The 19,965-nt window shown below is 38.3% G+C and overlaps 1 protein-coding gene across 1 annotated transcript; it reads right to left on the reverse strand.

Moving 5' to 3' along the window:
• Positions 1-561: 561 nt before the first annotated feature.
• Positions 562-16,580, reverse strand: Ovch2 (ovochymase 2). The gene is made up of 16 exons (XM_077108494.1): positions 16,493-16,580; positions 14,273-14,382; positions 12,373-12,464; positions 11,063-11,235; positions 10,596-10,691; positions 10,190-10,341; positions 9,554-9,743; positions 8,447-8,470; positions 6,937-7,027; positions 6,699-6,823; positions 5,890-6,030; positions 5,401-5,531; positions 3,685-3,778; positions 3,088-3,219; positions 1,777-1,857; positions 562-629 (listed from the first exon to the last, which is right to left on the reverse strand). The coding sequence occupies exons 1-16, from the start codon at positions 16,578-16,580 to the stop codon at positions 562-564; spliced, it is 1,788 nt and encodes a 595-aa protein (XP_076964609.1).
• Between the last annotated feature and the right edge of the window lie 3,385 nt (positions 16,581-19,965).

A 19,965-nucleotide genomic window follows, 5' to 3' on the forward strand; every position in this document is an offset into this window, starting at 1 on the left:
ATTACAAGTAATATTCACTATCCACTCCACTCTATTATTATGTGTTCTGTTTCAGAAAATTTGTAAAAATAGAAATAAATAAAAAATAATATGCTTGACTTTTAACAAACTATTAAAATGGCAAAGTATAAAAGTTTCCCCACTTACATCCTCTGCCTGGTCTCCTCACCAATGTGTCATCTATATGGACAGGATATCAATGTCTATGTCAGTGGATGTCATGGAGAACACAAGGAAATGGTAAATCCCAGTAAATTTCAAAAACTCATTGGTGTTAAAACATAGTGGGATACTTGCTGTTATTCAGTGAAAGATTTTGTGAGTCAGAACAGGAGTTGGCACGTAATTGAGTCATCCCCCCAAATGAGTCAGTTAAGAAGGGAGTTTTTATTCTTGGACTGGAAATATTTCAGTGTTGCTTTGAACAGAAGGTTCAATGACCCTTTTGATATGTCAACTTGGTTGGATTTGCGCCTGTAGTTATTCAATTGAACACTAGGTGTTGCTGTGAAGGAAGTTTGCAGCTATCATCCCTAATCCATTGCCTTTAGGTAAGTAAAATCATCCTGGACAATCTGTATGGGTTGGCGTAATGAGTTGGAAGATCTTAAAAGCAGGGCTGAGGCTTCCTGAAAAAAGAGAAGAGATAATGCCTACGGAGAACAACTTCAGTTTCTGCTGTGGATTCAGTCCTCTCGACATTTTCCCTTTCTGTCTGCCTGCCTTAAGGATATTCTTGCTTGGTCAGCTCTTACAAATCATGCAAGCAAATTCTGAAGCACTCATTTGCTAGAGCTTCTATAATAAAGTACCACAAACCAGGTAGCTTGGAACAACAAGAATTTATTGTCTCACAGTTCTAGAGGTCCAAGATCAATGAGCTGGCAGGCTTGTTCTTTCCGAGATCTGCGATGGAGGTTCCATGGACCTTTCTTGCTTCTGGTGGTTCACTGGCAACTCTTGGTGTTCCTTGGTATTATGATTTGGGCGTAAGGTGTCCCCCCAAAATTTCTGTGTTAATGCATGAATATTCAGAGGTTAAATGATTAGACTGGAAGCTGTAACCTGGTCAGTTCACCCTAATTTGAATGGATTGACTGGGTGGTAACTTTAGAGGAGGTGGGTCACTGGAGGTATACTCTGGAAGAGTGCATCCTCACTCTGGACCCTATCTCTCCCCCTTTCTCTACTTTCTGACTCCATCAGGTGAGCCATTTTTGTCCACTGTGTCCCTCCACCATGATATCTCACCTCACTTTGGATCTAGAGCAATAGACTCAGCCATCTATCTATTGAGAAATCCTAAAACCAGAGCCCCAAATAGATTTTCCCTCCTCTAAGTGGTTCTTGTTAGGAATTTTGGTCATAGCATTGCAAAGCTGACTAAAACACTTGGCTTATAAATGATATGTCACTGGATTTCTGCCTTCTTCTTCATATCATGTTATTTCTTTGTATGTGTGTCTCTCTACATCCAAATTTCCCCTATTAAGACTAGCATTCATATAGAATTAGGGACTACTCTAATGACCTCATTTTAACTCAGTTAATCTCTGTAAAGACCCTATATCCAAGTAAAGTCACATTCTAGGGTACTGGAGGATTCCAACACAATTTGGAAGGAAAACATATTCAACCCATCACACCTGCTTCTCTGATTGTACTCTGGATAATATGTTCCATATATATGTGTATGTGTGTATATACATATGTGTGTGTGTGTGTGTGTATACACACGCATACACATTAAGTAGTTATAGTCCCCAAACAGCTTACCAGAAGCATTAATTTCTTCAGATGGCACATTCCATGTCTCCAGAAACACTGGTTCATCCTTTAATACCGAGGTATTTAAATCTGGATATAAACATAACATAATTACTTAATTCACACAAAGAAAACCAGGGTTGGTTTTCTTTGTGTGAATTAAGTCATCAGAAAATGACTTATAAGTCATCAGAAAATGACTTATGAGATAATGTTAGAATTTTGGGACACCTCAGTTAGCAGGACTCTGTGAGTATTTTAACTGAGAAGTGGAATATTGTAACTATAACCTGGCTTTTCTCTTCCAACAGTAGTTTCTTAACAAGAAGGAACAACTTGGGAAGCAGATAATTGCTTCGTGGGATCTCCCATATGGAAGAGGGATCATGGTGAAGACCAGGAAAAAAGATGTGTAGTCTCCAGGGCCTGGGATTGGTGATTATATTTCATGTTCTGTTTTTTTTTTTTTGTTATATGAGCCCTTGCTTATAGCCAAGTGTATCTTATCTGATTTAATCTCCACTCCATTCTTTCCTAGACATGATTATTCCCCCATTGTAAGGTTGAAAATGACATTGTGATGATTCTTTCTTAAAAATACACATCAAGTAAGGATAGGCCAAGATTCAGACATACCCTATATCTTTCTTATTTATAGATTCCATATATGTGAATTCACCTACTCACTAAAATGTATTTATAACCTCAAAAGCAATATTCATGGTGCTTTCACAAACATCTAACTTTCAGGTTTTCGGCTGACTTAAAATAAGACAATTCCCTGTCTTCTTGTTTCAGCTCTCATCCTATAAACAAATGTCCTTTTCGTTGTCTATTTAGTACCACATTGTGGGTGTGCTTTTTGTTGGTGACTTCAGTTTAGTGTGTCTTCCAAGCATAGTGCTGAAGTGCCCTCTAGTGTTCCTAAGTGCAAGAAGACTGCAATGTACCTCACACAGAATGTGTTAGAAAAGCTTTGTTCAGATATGAGTTATAGTGCTATTTGCTCTGAATTTAATACAAACGAATCATTAATACATATGAATAATGTGTCTTTAAGCAGAAACACTTAAAACTAGGCTATGTATTGATGGGTTGACTAAAAAATGTACAGTGCCCCCAGGAAAATAACTTTGTATTTTCTTAGGAGCAATGGCTCAGTATCCACTTATTCAGTGTTCACAGTGACTTTATAGGATCTAATTACCACAAACTATGAAAATCAAATGGATTCATGTTGGATTCTAAAGGCTTCCCTTTATTACCACTCTATGAGGATTAGAATCAGACACTGAAGGATCGTTGCCTCCCTCTTCTTACCTGCTATAGGAATGAAGGAGACTGCAGCCTGGAAGCCTCTGAAGGTCCCATTTTCATCTGATTGGAAGTTGATGAGCATGGCACTGGAGAAGCTCAGCACCGGGGGAGGGACATCATAGCCACACAGCCGAGCTGGTTGAAGACCAACCCAAGGCATCATCCAGTGCCAGGCAAATAAACATGACATGGATAGGAGAAAAAAAATGAGTCCTCTAGTTAACTTTTGAGAAGTAAGCTTTTCAGGTAAATATCACACTTCATTTTCAAAATGAAAAGGCAGCTTGCTTTTTAAAATATTCATTTAATCCCAATTGATGCTTCAATTCTGTTCCGTCTGCCACACTCCCACTAAAACGCTGCCAAGAGTTGGTTCCAGCTACAGGGCTTATTTTGATGGGACTTTCCCCATCTGGCTCTTCCTTCATTGTGGGCCTTTTGAATTTCCCTTCAAGTGGTTCTTTGGTCCTGTCTCTCTCCTCCTGCCCTTGAAAAAGGAGTGGTGGTACAGGGGAATTAAGGAAAACTGAGCCATATCCTTCATCTCAAGACTGGGTCTAAATGCAAACCAGGGGAAGCTGAGCTTTGAGGAACACAAACCAATTTCCTTCTTCCTTTCTACGTCACTGTGTACTGTCACATAGTCAGAAGTGCAGTCTCCACTTTCTTCTATTTCCAGACTCTGAAATGACAGCTGAGGAGACTGAAGGTTATTCTCAGAGTAAACAATACAGATAAATGACCTTATTTTGATTAAGCAAAGAAATCTGGATTTGCTCAACTTGCTCTGGAGGAAGACCTTAGAAGAGAAGAGTAGCATTTTCCGGTTTTCAACGAAATTCCCTCTTCTTACTCCTCCTAGAAATATGCTTATATTTAAATTCTTATCTTTCATTGTGAACAAAAAATTTTTTTTCCCTTAATTCTGCTGAAATTTTTGCCTTAACTCTGTTTTGGTTTTCAGAAAACATTAGAAAAAGAAGATCTATACTCATCTCACTCATTTGTAAAACTTATGTGATCTTGTTTCTGCTTCTAATTTCTGACTTATTTTAGTACTTTAGACACTGCCACGCCCAACTTTTTTCAACTTTTTAATTGTCCAATCCAATTATTCTGCCTTATTGAGGGGTGTGGTGGTGTCTGAATAGTTCATCCTTAATTCTCATTCTTTTAAACTCTATGTGGTAAGCCCAAAACTATTTGCCACATCTTTTTGTTTATTTGTTTTATTTTGTATTTTAAGTGAAAAGATCCATTCTCTGGAGTGACTTCACCAATTCAGTTTTACTCCTGCATCTCAGACCTCTTTCCTGTTCAAATATGGTCATGCACAACATAACAATGTTTTGGTAAACAATGGACCACATATGGGACAGTGGTCTCATATGTGGTCCATTAGGAGCAATGGCTCAGTATCCACTTATACATCTTGTGACCTTGGAGCTGTCTTGGTTGTGTGAAGACACTCTGTAACAGTCACACAATAATAAAATACCTAATGACCATCCAATTCTCAAGACGTGAACCATTATTAGGAAATACACTCCCATACTGGAGAATTTTGAGGCTTTGAGGTCTTGTCTGCCCTTACTCCTTCATATACCCCTTGCTTTTAATTATTATTTTAAAAGAAATACTTATAAATAAATCCTAAGTCCAATCTCATCCTGACTGTACCCTGACCTTCAGCTACCTAGTGACATCTCTCTGCAGATGGTCCACTAGTGTTTAATGGGAAAACAAACCAATGAATGGCCAGTAACACTCATAAGCAAATGTGGAATAAACACCATATCCTGATATTGAAGGGTCTCAGCCTTACCTCCTACCTGCCCCCCACCCCAAGTACACTTGTGACTCTTTGAAGCTAGTCATCCCCTGTGCCTATTCTGCATTGTTTCTTCTTTGCTCTATCTCCTCTACTTAGAAGGCTTAATTATTTTGGACTAATTGTTATTGACATCTATTTGCCATTACATACACAGTGTTTTGTCAGAGGTTGAATTGTAAGGAAGAAATGCTTGTTTCTAGAAGGAACTAGAGACTGATAAAGTCACCAGGTACAAAGGTTAAGACAACACTATTTTGTGGGGGGGTTGGTTTTGTTTTTAACAAAAACTAAAGAGTGCAAGTGCTATCTAGTGGTAAAAGTGGATAGTTGCAGGGGAAACTAAGCTGGTTCATTATTCAAGGGTTTAATTAAAACTTGAATATAGCAGTAGATAACTCAGATAAAAACCTCTGCTGTATGGTGCTTTTGATAGCTGTTCTGTGGATATGCCATGGCTAAGGAAGAGTAACGCAAGTCAATACCTTAATTATGTGATGTTTGGGGGCTTGAAAAATCCAGTTACAGTTGGCCATGTCATTGTAGTCTTCAGGATAGTGAAGACTCTGTATGATGCCTTCTTTAAAAAGGATAGTTAAGGAATTGCAACCTGAATCTGAAATACATAAAGAAACTCTAAACAAATGGAAGCACCTAAGGAAGAGGAATTCTCATTGTTCTCCCTCCCATCTCTCACAGGTGATGCGTGAACTGAATTTTTAGACAGAGCCAACAAGAAGGAAGAGGGATGTGCATAGATCTTACAGAATTCTTTGGGTCTTTTCAGCTTACTTGGTAGGTGATAAATATAAATCATCAAGGCTGTGGAAGGAGAGACTGCACCCTGCTCTCAAGCTGGCCAGTTGGTCCCCTCCACTATGGAACTAGTGGGCCTTGCCAGGGGGATAATGCTTATGATGCCCAAACTTCTTCAAAGGGTCTGGCGGGCATGTGATAAGTATAAATGGTTTTACCAGGAAAGTAGTTTGGCGTAACAGCTTTATAGGTGAGATTAAACCCAGTGGCATAATCTGTGGCATCAGAGATGAACTTCAGCTTTAAAGAATTGGAACCAACAAGAACAGAGGAAGGGAGGATTTCTCCACAGAGTTTTCCTGCAAGATGAGAAAGAAGATTCTTGGCTTAGAATCTAGAAAACATCACCCTCTAAATGACTTAAAGAGAACTGAATTTTCCATGATATTTCAGGATTGACTAAAACAGGGTGTCTCAATCTCAGCACTATTGGGTGTCTTATGTCTTTTTTTTTTTTTTTGGTGTCTTATGTAGCACCCTGGCTTCCACCAGTAAAACACCCTCCAATTGTGACAACCTAACACCATTCTAGTAATAGTCTCTACAGTTGTAACATCCAAGAAAGTCTCTAAGACATTGCCAAACATTTCCTGAGGGGCTAAATCATGTCCAGTTTAGAACCATAGAGACACCACTCCATTCCTGTTTCTTATGTAACTGTTGTCTCCTTTTTGCAGGTAAAAATCCTTTTCATGCCTGGGAAAGCAGCTTTTTGCTTGGGGGCCCCTGCAATATGCCTAGATTTTACTCCCAGTTTAATAAGAGCAAGTGAAAATGATGCAGAAGTGAAATGCCCTGTGACCCCAGACACAGGTTCAGTTCCTCTGCACTCTTCCTGATCTGAGTCTCAAACTGGGAGACCGGAAATGTGGCATTTACAGATGACTCCATGCCAAACATATTGTAACCAGGCTTCTTTCAGCCACTTATTACTTATTTCCACTGGTCAGTGTGAAAATCTACTCACCAAAGAGTCTGTCTTCCAAAGAATACATTGCCAGGTGATTGTGGTGACAAGACTCTGCATCCATGCGGGAAAAACTGAGCAACACATGCATTCCCTCTGGTGCCAACAGGGTCCATACACACTGTCTGCAGACAGACATGTGGAGACGATATTGTTTCTAGATAGAAAGTGACAGTTGCTGTCCAGTTAATGGGTGTAGCCAGACTGGAGGTGGGAGTCTGGGGAAGGGGCTACTCACTGCTCACTGTCATAATACACGTGGAGACTTTCTGGGAAGTGCAGCTCCCCATCAGACCCGCTGACTAGACCATCCTTTTCACTGCATGATGCTGGGAGGGAAAGCCACGGAATCAGGGTCAATGATGATGGCTGGCCATAATAGCCCCTCCTTCCAGAAGCTGAGGACACTGGAGCCTCCTGGTTATTCTTTATGTACTCTTTCACTCTTTATGAAATATTTTCCTGTCCTGCCTTCTGAGATGCCATATTCATTTTTGTTCCTTTTAGATCCTGCTTAGCCTTGGGATTCTGTGATTTGTTTTTCTCCTTAGCTCTTTCCTCTGACCCTATTCTGTGGATACAGATATTTCCCAGGTTCTATCCCAGCATTCATCTTCTCTCTATATTTCAGACCTCTGACCAGTCTCAGTCATACCCTCAGTTTTGATTATTATCTCTGCTTTTCTGAACTTCAGACAGATTTCACAATGGTCTCGTAGCTATCACCCTGAAACTCAACATGCTGCTGATGGAATCTCTCTGGGTCAGCAAATTTGCATCTGCTTCTGACTTTATAACTTTCTGTATCCTTAGTCTCTTACGCTCAAAACTATCAAAGAAAAGAATCAACTTTGTTTCTTTCCTCTTCCTTGCTACTGCTCATCAAAATGACTATGAAGTCCATTCTTTTATCAGGAAAGTCTAGTTCTAATCTATTTATCTAATTAATCAAATTCTTATTGCTCAATAAAGTCCAAAATTTTTGGCTGACGTTTGAAGTTTTCATAACTTGCTATCAAGTTATCTTTCTATTCTTTTCTCTCATGAAACCCCATTACACATCCTTCATTTCAACTGTTTTGGCTGACTTACTGGTCTCTTACATCCTGCATTCTCTTACCTCCACCTTTCAATATCCATCCTTGGATAAGGATGATTCCTTCAACTAGATTTTCAGCTAGAAGCAGCCTCTGAGCTCTGAGGATGCTATTTTCCATATGGCATTTTGTAGGTAGTTTTATGGGCTCAAGGAACAATTGAAGATCTGAGCTAAAGAGGCCTTAAAGACCATCTGGTCCAACCTCTATTCTTTATAGATGAAGTAACTGAGGTCCAGAGATAGGAAAGAGCTTACCCCAAATCACAAGGTGAATTAATTGCAGAGCTACAATGTGATACAGGGATAAGTCCCCTATATAATGAAGGACAATTTCAGGGAGGTGTGTGGAGCTTATTTACCACATCTGTACCACCTCTTTTCTTTCCCGAGTCTCTGATTCAAAGCTAGAGTTTGTCAAATGTTTGCTGAATTAGATGGAGCACTGAATAGACAAGAAAAGAAACAGGAGAGAATCCAGGGCATGTGATTGTCCAAACTGGCAGGGCTGCAGGAGTGCTTGGTAGTTTTATACCTAGTAAACATGAAAACTCTTGCTGAGGGTAACTTTTGATTATAGAGGAAACTGATATTCAGAAATGCTATATGTTAATTCATGCTCATCGTGGAGCAGACTACAAGGAATACCCACCTCTGGAGCTCTTTCTTTTATGCCCTGGGAAAGAAAAAGAAAAACACAACTCAAAGCTTAGGTATCACAAACAATATTTCAAAAAGTTGGCTTAAAAGTGCAGAGAATCTTTAGTCAATATACTATTATGAAAATCTACTCTTGTGGAAAGAACAGAAAGGATAAATGGCAAAGTATGAAAGGGGTCTTGATATAAAAAAGTAGATGATTTTACTTGGTTTATTGAGTAGCCTAATTAAGAGACAGACAGTAATTAACCAGTGATTAACATGACATTTACACAGAACAAAAAGAGGTGATTGTACATAAAAATGGAGGCTAGAGATGGAAATAACTTTCCTACAAGCACAAAAAAGTTTCTAGAATATCTACAACTTGAATTTAATGCTCAGGTACCTGATGCTGTGCCATATGCTCCACAATAAGTTGTTTTCTACTGAACTAATTTGAATGAACTGTTTCAGGAAAGGATGGAAGGCCCTTTAAGGCTGTTAGAAACCAGGTAAAAAACAACTAAGTTGAGTTTGGAGGCATAAATGAGGCTACAATTCAGCCCCTGGTGTATGCATTCGCTGGCCTTTTCTGATTTACTGAACTTGATTCTGTGCCAGGGCTTCTGAACCTTTGCACTACTAACATCGGGAATGAGATTATTCTTTGTGGGACGCCGTGCTGTGCACTGTTAGTATACTTAACAGCATCCACAGCCCCTACCCAGTAGGTGCCACTGCCTCCTCTCTAGTTGTAACAACACAAATATCCCCCCAAATAGTTTCCTGGGTGGCAAAATCACTACTGTTTTATGCTATAGCTAGCTGAATCTTGCTGGAACAACTGAGAAATAAGTGGAGAAAACATATCTTCAAGTTGAAACTGTTTCAATTAAAGGCAAACTTGACAAAATAAAAAATGTATGAATTCATATATCATTGAACATTTTCTACTGTATCACATACCATATTCAGCTCTTGTTTTTGACAACAAATTTCATAATCTTTATGCACCAATTGAGAACAGAAGTAGACCTCTTTACTCTGGTCCTGACTTGGCTGATGACCTGCCCTAGCAGAACACCAACTTCTTAACCTCGCATAATGGCTTTATTACCAGTTTGGATGTGTTCACGGATCCAGGGAAGCACTTTACTAAGATCTGTGAAGATCCCAGGGGACCCTTGCTCATCTTTCTGCCCATTGTTTCTCCAGCTTCGACCACAGCCCAAACCCCAGGAAGTCACGCCAGCCAGAGTCCAGGTTCCTTTCTTATTTCGGCACATGAGTGAGCCACCTGAATCTCCCTGAAGAAGAAAGAAGCTTCTTTTACCATCATTGTCAGTGTTGATGCCCTACGGTGCTCACTCTTTATCCACAGGATACTTAATAATTGACCTCAGCTCTTGATCAACGGGAGAACAGAAGACCAGTAAAATTCCAAACATCTACAAACTCCAAGTTAGAAAGCTCCATCCATCCTGTAGGGATGAATCCTGAGCTTATTCTTGGCACTATTTCTATTATTTGGTCTTTTTGGAAAAATCAGATAACCTCCTCTGAACACCCCTGCTCAAAACAGATTGTTTAAACTTTCCCTTTATTTTGACTTTATCTTTCCTTTTTACTCTGGCTCTTCTTTCCACCTTCCAGGTTTAGCTGGAATCAGCCTTCCTGAAGCCCCTCACCTGCTAAAAAAGCTGAGGAGAGACCTGCCTGAGCGGAGCCTGTCAGCCCAGCCAATGCCACTCACCTTACATGCATCCCTCCCTCCATCAGGGGAGCCTGTGCAGAGAAAGGTCTTCCCATTAAATGGCTTCTTTAGGGTTAACAGAGCTGCCACACACTCCTTCTTGGATAAAATAGGCAGGTTCACCTCCTGCAGGACTTGTGAGAGGATGCCATCTGTAACACAGGACAGGAGCCTCAGCAAGGCACACTGACCCTTTCTGAGTTGAAGATGCCCTATTCACCTCATCAACTGGATTCAGGTTTGTGTCCTTTGGAAAAAACTAAATTTCCAAGTACAATGTTACATTTTTTATCTTTCAAAATGTTGACATAACTGTTTTTTAAAAAGTAGATTAAAATTCTATTTTCTGATTGCCCACCAGAAAGTTCTAAACTCTGATTAAGAAGAGTGGCACAGGTATTCTTACCTTCAGTCAAGCGGCCCCAGCCTGTAGTTGTACAAATAAATCCAGCCTCAAATCTTTCCCCTGGTTCTGGAAGACACACAGGTCCCACCAACTGGCCTAAAAAAAAAAAAAAAAATCAAAGCAGTGCTCATCTCATTCACAGAGGAAAGGATGCCATTAGCCATTCACCAATTTGCATCTAGGTAGTCCCCAAAGACCTTGGTGAGAGTTGTAATATCTGCTTGGAACCTACTGGGGTTACTTATCAGACAAAGATCCTCTCCTTTCCTGACTCCACATAATTCTATATCCAGAACTACAAGCAAAGAGAGTTTCAGGTAGAGAACCTTCCAGCCTAAATTTCTATCTCAAAACACATGATTTAGAACAACTGGGTACATGCTATATAATATGAACTGCAGGGAATTATGAGTCAAAGGTCATGGGAACAGAGGGCATGCAAATCAGGGTGAATCTCAAATGTTTACCAAATTGGAAGGTCCCAGCCATCCTCAAAATGGCAATATCATAGTCCATTGGTTTCTTGATGGTGAATCGTGGGTGTATAATGATGGTTTCAACGGTGAGGGTTTGCTCTCCTGGCTCTTCCTTGCTCAAGTCATGTTCTCCAGCAGTAACGTTCAAAGTTGATGCAAAGTTTCTATGAAGAGTGAGCAGTAAAATGGTGGATTTCAATGAAACTCACAGTACAGCTGCTGACAAATTTGTCTCTTTAAAATTATACAGATAATGTGGGTGGTGGGGTTGCTGAGCAAATGAGAATGATTCCAATGCTATTAGGAAAACATGCAGAGATCCCCAGTTTCAGTGCAGAATTAGTAATTCTGCCACTGGCCTCATACGGAGCAATGATATGATAAACTTAACATTTATTATCTCTAGATAATCAATTCTGATTATCTAGAGATGCATATACATTGTAATCCAGGCTTCTAAAGTCTAGGGGACCATATTCAGCTATCCTTAATACCAATGAAATCCTTTGAGAATGATTTGAGATTCCCACTAAGTATGCTGCTTCAACATCAAAGAACTCATGCAGAGTGTATATTATGAAGAATAGCATCATAACTCTAATGTCACAGAGAGCACACACACTCAAGGGTTTAGAACTAATTACAACAAGGGAAAATTGGGATCTTCTTCTTACCTTCCTTATATCTGTGATTTAAAGACCTTATATGACATGGAAAAGACCCCATCTTCCTGGGTAATCAGAAAGGAGTTTGGTAGGATTGTTGAGATGGATGAAGAGCTTTGGCTTACCATCTTTTGGAATACTTCATCTCTAAGATTTATACTTTTATACAAAATTAGAAAGGGCATCATTTTCTCTTGGTATATGCCTCTGAATTTTGACTATATTACGTACCTAATCTAACATACAGCATCTCACTAGCCTACTGTCTCCGCATCGTAAAGAAATTATCAGTTGACTATTCTTTTAGTCTATTAGCTCTCCATTGGTAGGGATTGTGTCTCAATTTTTGTATGTTGGCACTCCCTGGTGCCTAACTGGGCATCCAAAGAAATTTTGCAGACTTAAATGAAAGAGGACAAAAATGGAGACAGGATCTTGATTACAATTTAGTAAAGTATTTTACCTCTGTGAAGAATGTGTATTTTCAACCTAGTTGAGTAGCATCTGACAATGTCACCAAGCCCCATTTGTGTTATAGCATTAGAGTTTCCCCCATATTTTAAGAGTCATCACTGATGATTCCAAGGGAGAGGAAGGGGTGATCTGATTTTCTTCCTTGAGTGAGTCCGTCCCTACCTGTTTGCCACACAGTGAGCAGCTGTGATCACCCACTGTGGAGAGATGATGGTTCCTCCACAGATATGCTTCTGCCTTTGTTTCAGAGATACCTGAATAGTAAAGACCTTAAATAGGTACAAGTTCATGCTCAAGGATTCCCCCATTCCCCAAATCTGACAACTGAGCATATTCTAAAGTATACACCCAGATACTCACTCATAATTTCTTAAGGGGTAAAATGCATACACTACAGCTCAGAAAGAAGGGCAGTGCTGGAACCAGAACATTCCCAGCCTTGGTCTAGATAAGATGTAGTTAATTTGAAATGATTGGTTGTAAGAGTTTTAGTAGAGTTGGTAGTTAGAAATATTAGAATTTATTTCTTTATTTGGATAACACTGTTGACCCAGAAATGTGACTCTGACAGTATGAACATTACCTACAAATGAAGAAAAAGAAGTAGAAAATATAGCAGAGTACAGCTGTTTTGGGAAAAAGGCAAGTTGTAGACTTGGGAGCCTTTCAACACATGCTCCAATTCTCCAAGCCTCTTAGAGAAATAGTTTGGACCTATAATTTTCTCATACTTTTAATAAACTCTTTGACCCTTTTACTTTTTCAAAATCATTCTGATTCTACCTCTCAAGCATACTTTTTATCTTTGGTTTATCTTATTCATAATATTTTATTTGATTCTAAAATGACTTAAATGTACAATTAAATACTTTTAATGACAATATTTACATTTTTGGAATTAGAACAAATCAATTTATTAGAATTGTCAACTTTTGACCAAAAATTTTTTAATGAGAAATCAAAGGAAAAGTAATGCAGAGAGGGCAATGGTAGAGCTCAGGCATGCTTAGCATTTGTGAGACCCTGGGTTTGATCCCCAGCATGAGAGAGAGGGACAGAGGAAGAGGAAGAGAGAGAGAAGGAGAGAGGGAGGGAGGGAGGGAGAGAGAGAGAGGGAGAGAGAGGAAAAGAGGGGAGAAAGAGAAAGAGACAAACAGAGTGAAGAGGCCAAGAATAGAACAAAGAGCAAGTAAGTAAAAGTCAATGAATTACTGTTACTAGGAACTGAACATGGACTTCTAAATTGTCTAGAAAAACACCTGGTCAAGTAACTAACTGATCAGTCTAGCTATTCTATTAAGTATTTAACCAGTTAATCAAATGACAATGACTCAGTTAATCAGTCAACCTCTTGAACACAAACTTAACCAACCATTAACATTTGTTCATTGACCTAAAAGTTATGACTTATCCATGAGAAGCAAAAATAAAGAAGGATTGCTTTAAATGGAAATTTAAGAAGCAAGAAGATAACGTGACCTCAAGGGTAAGGAAAATTGTGAGAGTTTCAAAGACAATAGATGCAAACCCTGGGGCTGGTGCAAAAGCACAAATCCATTTTCATGTCATAGAAGGATCAGGAAATTAAACTGAGGTAGAATTCCTAGGACATTAGATACTAAGGAGGCAGTATTCTTGATTACTCTCTGAGAGGTCCTATTATAGGACCTTACACCCCAAACACAAAGTGGATTCTCAAGTCTTTATAACAAATCAAGTATATTTTAAAATATACTCGTTCAATCAAGAATTGTTTTTTAAATAGCAAATTCATTTTTTTAGCTTCTTGAAGTGATATTTTTGTCTTAAGAGTTGAAAGTTGTGGATTGCATTACTTTTAATAGTTTGTGACTCAAGTCAACAGTGCATATAATTGTTCTGAACCAACTTTTTCTGGAACTCAATTGATGTACATCATGAGGAACTTGGATTTTTGTATGCACTCATAAGATTGTTAGTGAAGGACTAGACAGGATGGAGCACTGAAGACTCAATTATTCAGGAGATCCAGCCCTGAGACATCTCACAACTCACATACCAGAGAATGTTTCTTGAGACTTACCTGCCAGGGGTAAGAACCCTTTTTCACTTGGCTTCCCCCAACAATGCGACTGAAAATGTTAAAGTAATTCTGAGGCCCTACCTTAGCCAGATTCTTCCCACATTCGGTACCTGGGGAAAAAAAATAAGACAAACATTGAGTGACTAAATAGTTTTTAGTACTGAGCAACATAGGAAAGCCTTCTGAGCAAGAAAAATCAACAAGACAGGGAGCAGAAAGATCACAAGGTGATTCTAAGTTAGTTGTTGGGATTTGCTTTAATTTGCAGTAAATTGCTCAGTTTGTGTCATGTAGGACAAGTATATCACAAAGGGATATACTTTCCTGATGTATAGGTTAAGGCCTCAGGAGGAGGTCTCCAGTGGGTTATTAGGAATTCAGACCTCTTTTGATTCTGAGTCTCTAGCCCCTGAGAGTTTTCTCACAGCACTCTGTATTCTCTTCTGTGATATCTATCATGCACCATTATGGCTATTTCTATGTCTTTCAACACAACTGTACGGTGGGATCCTCAAATATAAGAACATAAGTCTTAGAAATACTGACATCCACAACATCTACCACAATTCCTGAAGAATAAAGTTGCTCAACTAATTGTCAGTGATAACATCCTCTGCTTTACAATGCAGTTGTGTGCATATTTCTCTGTTCCACTCATGAGACTGAGTCTGAGACTGCAGTCTGTGGTGCCAGTCACACAGTCATATATTAACAAATGCTACTGGATTTATTTCTCTGCTGGGATGGCAAATGACACAGTGTTCAAGGACTGTGGAGTGAAGACAGTGTCCTGATTCACATACCATAGTTTAGAATAGAAGGTTGCCAGGTAATAAGACAAATCTTTCCTCTTTGTGGAAAAGACTTTATCCCTTAAAAAGTTGCATTCATTTGCACTCCGTGGGCTTTTTTGACTTCTCAAATAAAAAATAGGTTAGATTAAAGATACTGACCTCCACCAGGTAATTCAGAGATGGCATGTCACATGTTCTTCCTGTAGGTCTTTCCACATGATTTTAGGAGGGTTTATAAAGCCCTGTCTCATAATCTACCCACTGCCTAAATAAATCCTCTCATTTACTTCTGAGCTTGGAAATCATCTCAAGTGAGGAGTCGTCCTTGATTCTTAAAACTGGGTTAAGGGTCTCTTCCTTGGATTGTGTAGCAATCCTTCTCCCCCAGCCCATCACTTAATCATTTTTACCATGCTATACTTGTACAGTTTGCTCCATCACCAGACTATGAACTATTTGAGGAAAAGACCTACATCTTATTCATCTCTGTATTTCTTAGGTTTAGCACAATTCCCAGCATTAATTTCCCATGGAAATGAAGTGAGTCATCAAAATGTTTTTTCTTTAGAACATATCTCTAATAACACAGATATTTAGATAAATATGCTAAAATATAAAACCTCTTTCATAGGACTCCCTGTTTAATCTCCATTCCATGCCTAAGGATCAAGCATTGTTATTTATGCATTTCAGATAAAAAAAATAAAAGAATCAAAGAGATGCTCACCTAAATGATAGCAGTGCATGAATATAATGCTCAGGTTTTTTTTTTTTTTAATTCTGAAGCCAGTGGGAGTACGATGTTGGATCAACATCTTATTTTCTAACTGCTTCAGCTGAATGAGTCATAATTACTTTAGATACAAAATTTATTGTTTCCTGAACTCACTGAAGCAAAGATAGAAATTTATTATTTCCTGAACTCACTGAGGCAAAGACAGAAAACATAGTGGTTCTTTGGGCTGGCACAACTCTGACCACAAAGAAGCCTGCCAAGAGCTATTTTCAGATTATGATAATCACAAGGAAAAGACTATTTCCAATATATCACAGTGAACATGCTTCATATTTCTTAGCAAGATAATTTTCCAAAACATTACAAATGCTTCTAGACCTATGCTTATGTGCAGAGTTTGCTCCATGAAAGATGGTACTGTGAAACATGTCCAAATAAATAAATAATCCCAATTCACTTAGTACACCTAAGTGAAACAAACTTGGTTGCATTCCTTAAGCATTTCACCCTATTTCATATGCCGATTATAGGAGCAAAATAAAAAAAAATTATTGAAGAAACAATCAGATCTCTAAAACTTATTTGCTTGTTCAATTTTTCCAAAATAATATGGAGTGCAGTTGTGATGCCCATTGTCAGCAAGATGGTTCCTTCAGAGAAAGGTAGTTATAGAGCTTATTTGTAACTTACCTTTGGGAAGGGGAAGATTTGCAGATGTGCCTTGTTCAAAACAGACCATTCCTAGTAGCAAAATCATCTTGTTCCAGCTTACAGGCATTTTGAAACTCAGATGCCCCTGAAATTTTAAAGACACTAAGGAGAACAAAAGTAGAAATTCTTGGGAGACCAGAAATAAGCCAATTTAAAACAAGTTCATTCATTAACTAAGGCTTGAGGCATTCAACCATGCCCATATGATGTTTCTCAATGTGGTTTCTTGCAAAATGTAGAGAATCAACCACAAAAGCAGAGTCTTCATCTAGACTTATGTATTCATTACACCTACATCAGTTACTTGCTTCCTCTAGAAATGTTTCTGACTAACAAAGTGTCTGGCGTCTAAGTCTTCATTTGCAAACATTACTTACTCCTTTGTATAGGTTACTGTTTTCCAAAAGAGGATTGAATACCAAAATTGTCCTTGTTTGCAAGAGTAGACTTCCATACCTGTTTGCAAACAAGCATCAGAATGTACTAAAACATTTTATTTAAATTTTGGTTCCCAAATGTAACTAGATGGCTATGATTGCCATGTGTTAGAGAAGGAGAGGAGAGAAAAGAGACTTGGGTAGTACACTCAGGAATTCATGCTACTAGACAGTTGTTTTGGATACTGTCCATCAGGATATTTGTGAATCTACATTCTCCCACCATTTTTTTTGTATTTCTAGAAGATAAACACTAAATATTCACATTTACTACTAGTAGGTGTGTAGGCAAAGGAAAGTAGCTATGATTACTTATGAGTCTTCCTCTTTCCTGGCTAAGATTTTGACACATCATTATTGTGTAAGAAATGAATAAGAATTGATCATTGCCAACAATAACCACATAGGGATATGAGATTTTTATGTCAACTTTTTAGAAATTGCCTTCTCAAAATAGCAATTGTCAGACTAAAAGTCCATAACTTTCTTGTAGCAACATTTCCAACTTGAAAAAAACAAATCTATATAAAGAAAATAATGTAAGTGCAAAATAAACATTTTAAACCTAAAATTTATGAGTGCTGCATATTTAGGAAAAACAGAAAGAAGGAAAATCAAATCCCTTGTTGTGGCATCATCCTTAACTTATGCTTCTTAATTCTGAAATCAAAAATTTGCAACTGTTAATTTGGGGGTTATATCAATCCTAAGAGGTATGTAATCAATCAATACCTAAGCCATAATCAAAATTCAATCTTTCTTTGACAAATGCTTTTAAAAATTCTATTAGATTTCATCAATCACTTTTCAGAGTAACTTCAAAAGGAATATGGCTCTTTGGACTCCCAAATTCACTATATCTTGTCTAAACTTTGTGTACTATGTCTCTAATTTCCAAATAATTTCTGTCCTTTTAGAATCTATTTTTTATCAGCAACCTCATTATTTTTGATTATCCCCATAAGGCACTTTCTTATTGCTCTTAATTATTTTATAATTCAATTTGTAATCTTTATCTTTCATTTGCCTTCAGTTTCAAGTGTATCATCTTTTGTTGCAGCAAGGAATAAACCAGGTGGACTCAGCAACTCCACTTAGGGCAATCCTAATTAAATGACCTCTTGAGAACTATGATCTCCGGTTCCTGCTCCAGGTCTATGATAAGAAAGATGTGTTAAGTAAATGAACTCATAGCAATGCTGTAAAATCAGAAAGTGGAGGGAAATTTTTAGTATTCCCAAATTATGAATTATTTTAGAAAGATAAAAAACAGATGGAGTCCAATAGAAGGAAGAACCACAGCCTTACATGTCTGTTAAGAGAAAAATGCTGACAAAGTTTCAGAGTAATAGAACTTCAGAGGCAGCAGCAAAAGGAGCAGGAAAAAGGTTCAGAATATTACCCAGGGTCAATGTTTGGGTGGCCCCGTAGATTTTAGACATATGAATTCTTCCCACTCCAACTCACTCCAAATAAGAATCACTTACAGTGTTTTCCCTGGGAAGGATGTGTGAGGGAGTATGTGGACCTAAGAGGCAAGGCACATCTCCAGGTGGGTGGCCACATTCAGGAAGAATGAGGACAGGTTCAGAAATCCAGCTCCTGAACTCCAGGATAATACATCCTGTCCCTTTCTCAGGAGTACTGGAAATGGCTGTGGCAAACGTTTATGGCATTCACATCAAAGCTTAAATAGATAATCAGAAGAAAATGGTTGAACAACGATCAAGAAACAACTAAAAAAGAAAGAAAAAAAGAAACATTTGATTGCTGAGAGTAAACAATATGATGGAGGAGATACACCAAATGTAATCATTAGAATATCCAATGTCCATGGAAACAGAGTTTACCAAAAGCAATTACAATAAAATCTTTAAAAAAGTATAATTAATTTACTGAAAGGGATATGAGAAAATATTGCAAGCAGAAAGATCCATTTCAGGTGAGAAGATGTTGCTCCTGGTGACTCCACTCTGGCACACCTCCATCCAGCATGCCTCTTCAGGGGTGAGCTGGTGCTTGCTGGGGAAGCAGCGAGGCTGGTTGTGCTTTGTCTTGACCACTAGGGGTGCACAAGTTCCCTGAACACCAGCAGCTGGGACTGTGGCTATGTTCCGGGTGTTAGGCTCATCTAACTGCTTATATCAGGCACTACAAAATAAAAATTTTATTGCTGAATTTCTTCTAAAAAAACAAAACTCTCAGCTGATGGGTAGAACATCAAAATGAATGCAGGGAGTTCTCTATTATTGAGTCTGGAAGCAGCACTGACAGTACCTACTACAGTACAAAAGGTCAAAGAGAAGGAGAAAAAAAATTTTTCTTTGTATTTTCTTATTTGTTCTAATTAGTTATATATGACAGTAGAATGCATTTAGGCATTTTGACATATCATACATAAATGGGATATAATTTCTCATTTTTCTGATTTTACCTGTTGTAGAATCACACTGGTAATGTAGTCATATATGTATACAAAGTAATAATGTATGTTTCATTCTACTATCCTTCCTGTCCTCATACCTGCTCTCCTCCCTTCACTCCCCTCTACCTAATCTAAAATAACTCTATTCTTCCTAAGCACTCCCACCCCCACTGCCTTATTGTGAATTAGCATCCACATATCAGAGAAAATATTTGCCCTTTGGGTTTTTGGGATTGGCTTATTTCACTTAGCATGATATTCTCCAACTCCATCCATTTACCTGCAAATGTAATAATTTCATTCTTCTTTAAAACTGAGTAATATTCCATTGAATATATATACCACATTTTCTTTATTCATTCATCTGTTGAAGGGCACCTAGGTTGGTTCCATAGTTCAGCTATTGTGAATTGTGCTGCTCTAAACATTGATGTGGCTGTGTCACTGTAGTGTGCTAATTTTAAGTCCTTTGGGTATAAACGGAGGAGTGAGATAGCTGGGTCAAATGGTGGTTCCATTCCAAGTTTTCTGAGGAATCTCCATACTGCTTTCCATAGTGGTTGTACCAATTTGCAGTCCCATCAGCAATG

Source organism: Callospermophilus lateralis, chromosome 2 (assembly GCF_048772815.1).
Source record: "Callospermophilus lateralis isolate mCalLat2 chromosome 2, mCalLat2.hap1, whole genome shotgun sequence".
Taxonomy (NCBI): Eukaryota; Metazoa; Chordata; class Mammalia; order Rodentia; family Sciuridae; genus Callospermophilus; species Callospermophilus lateralis.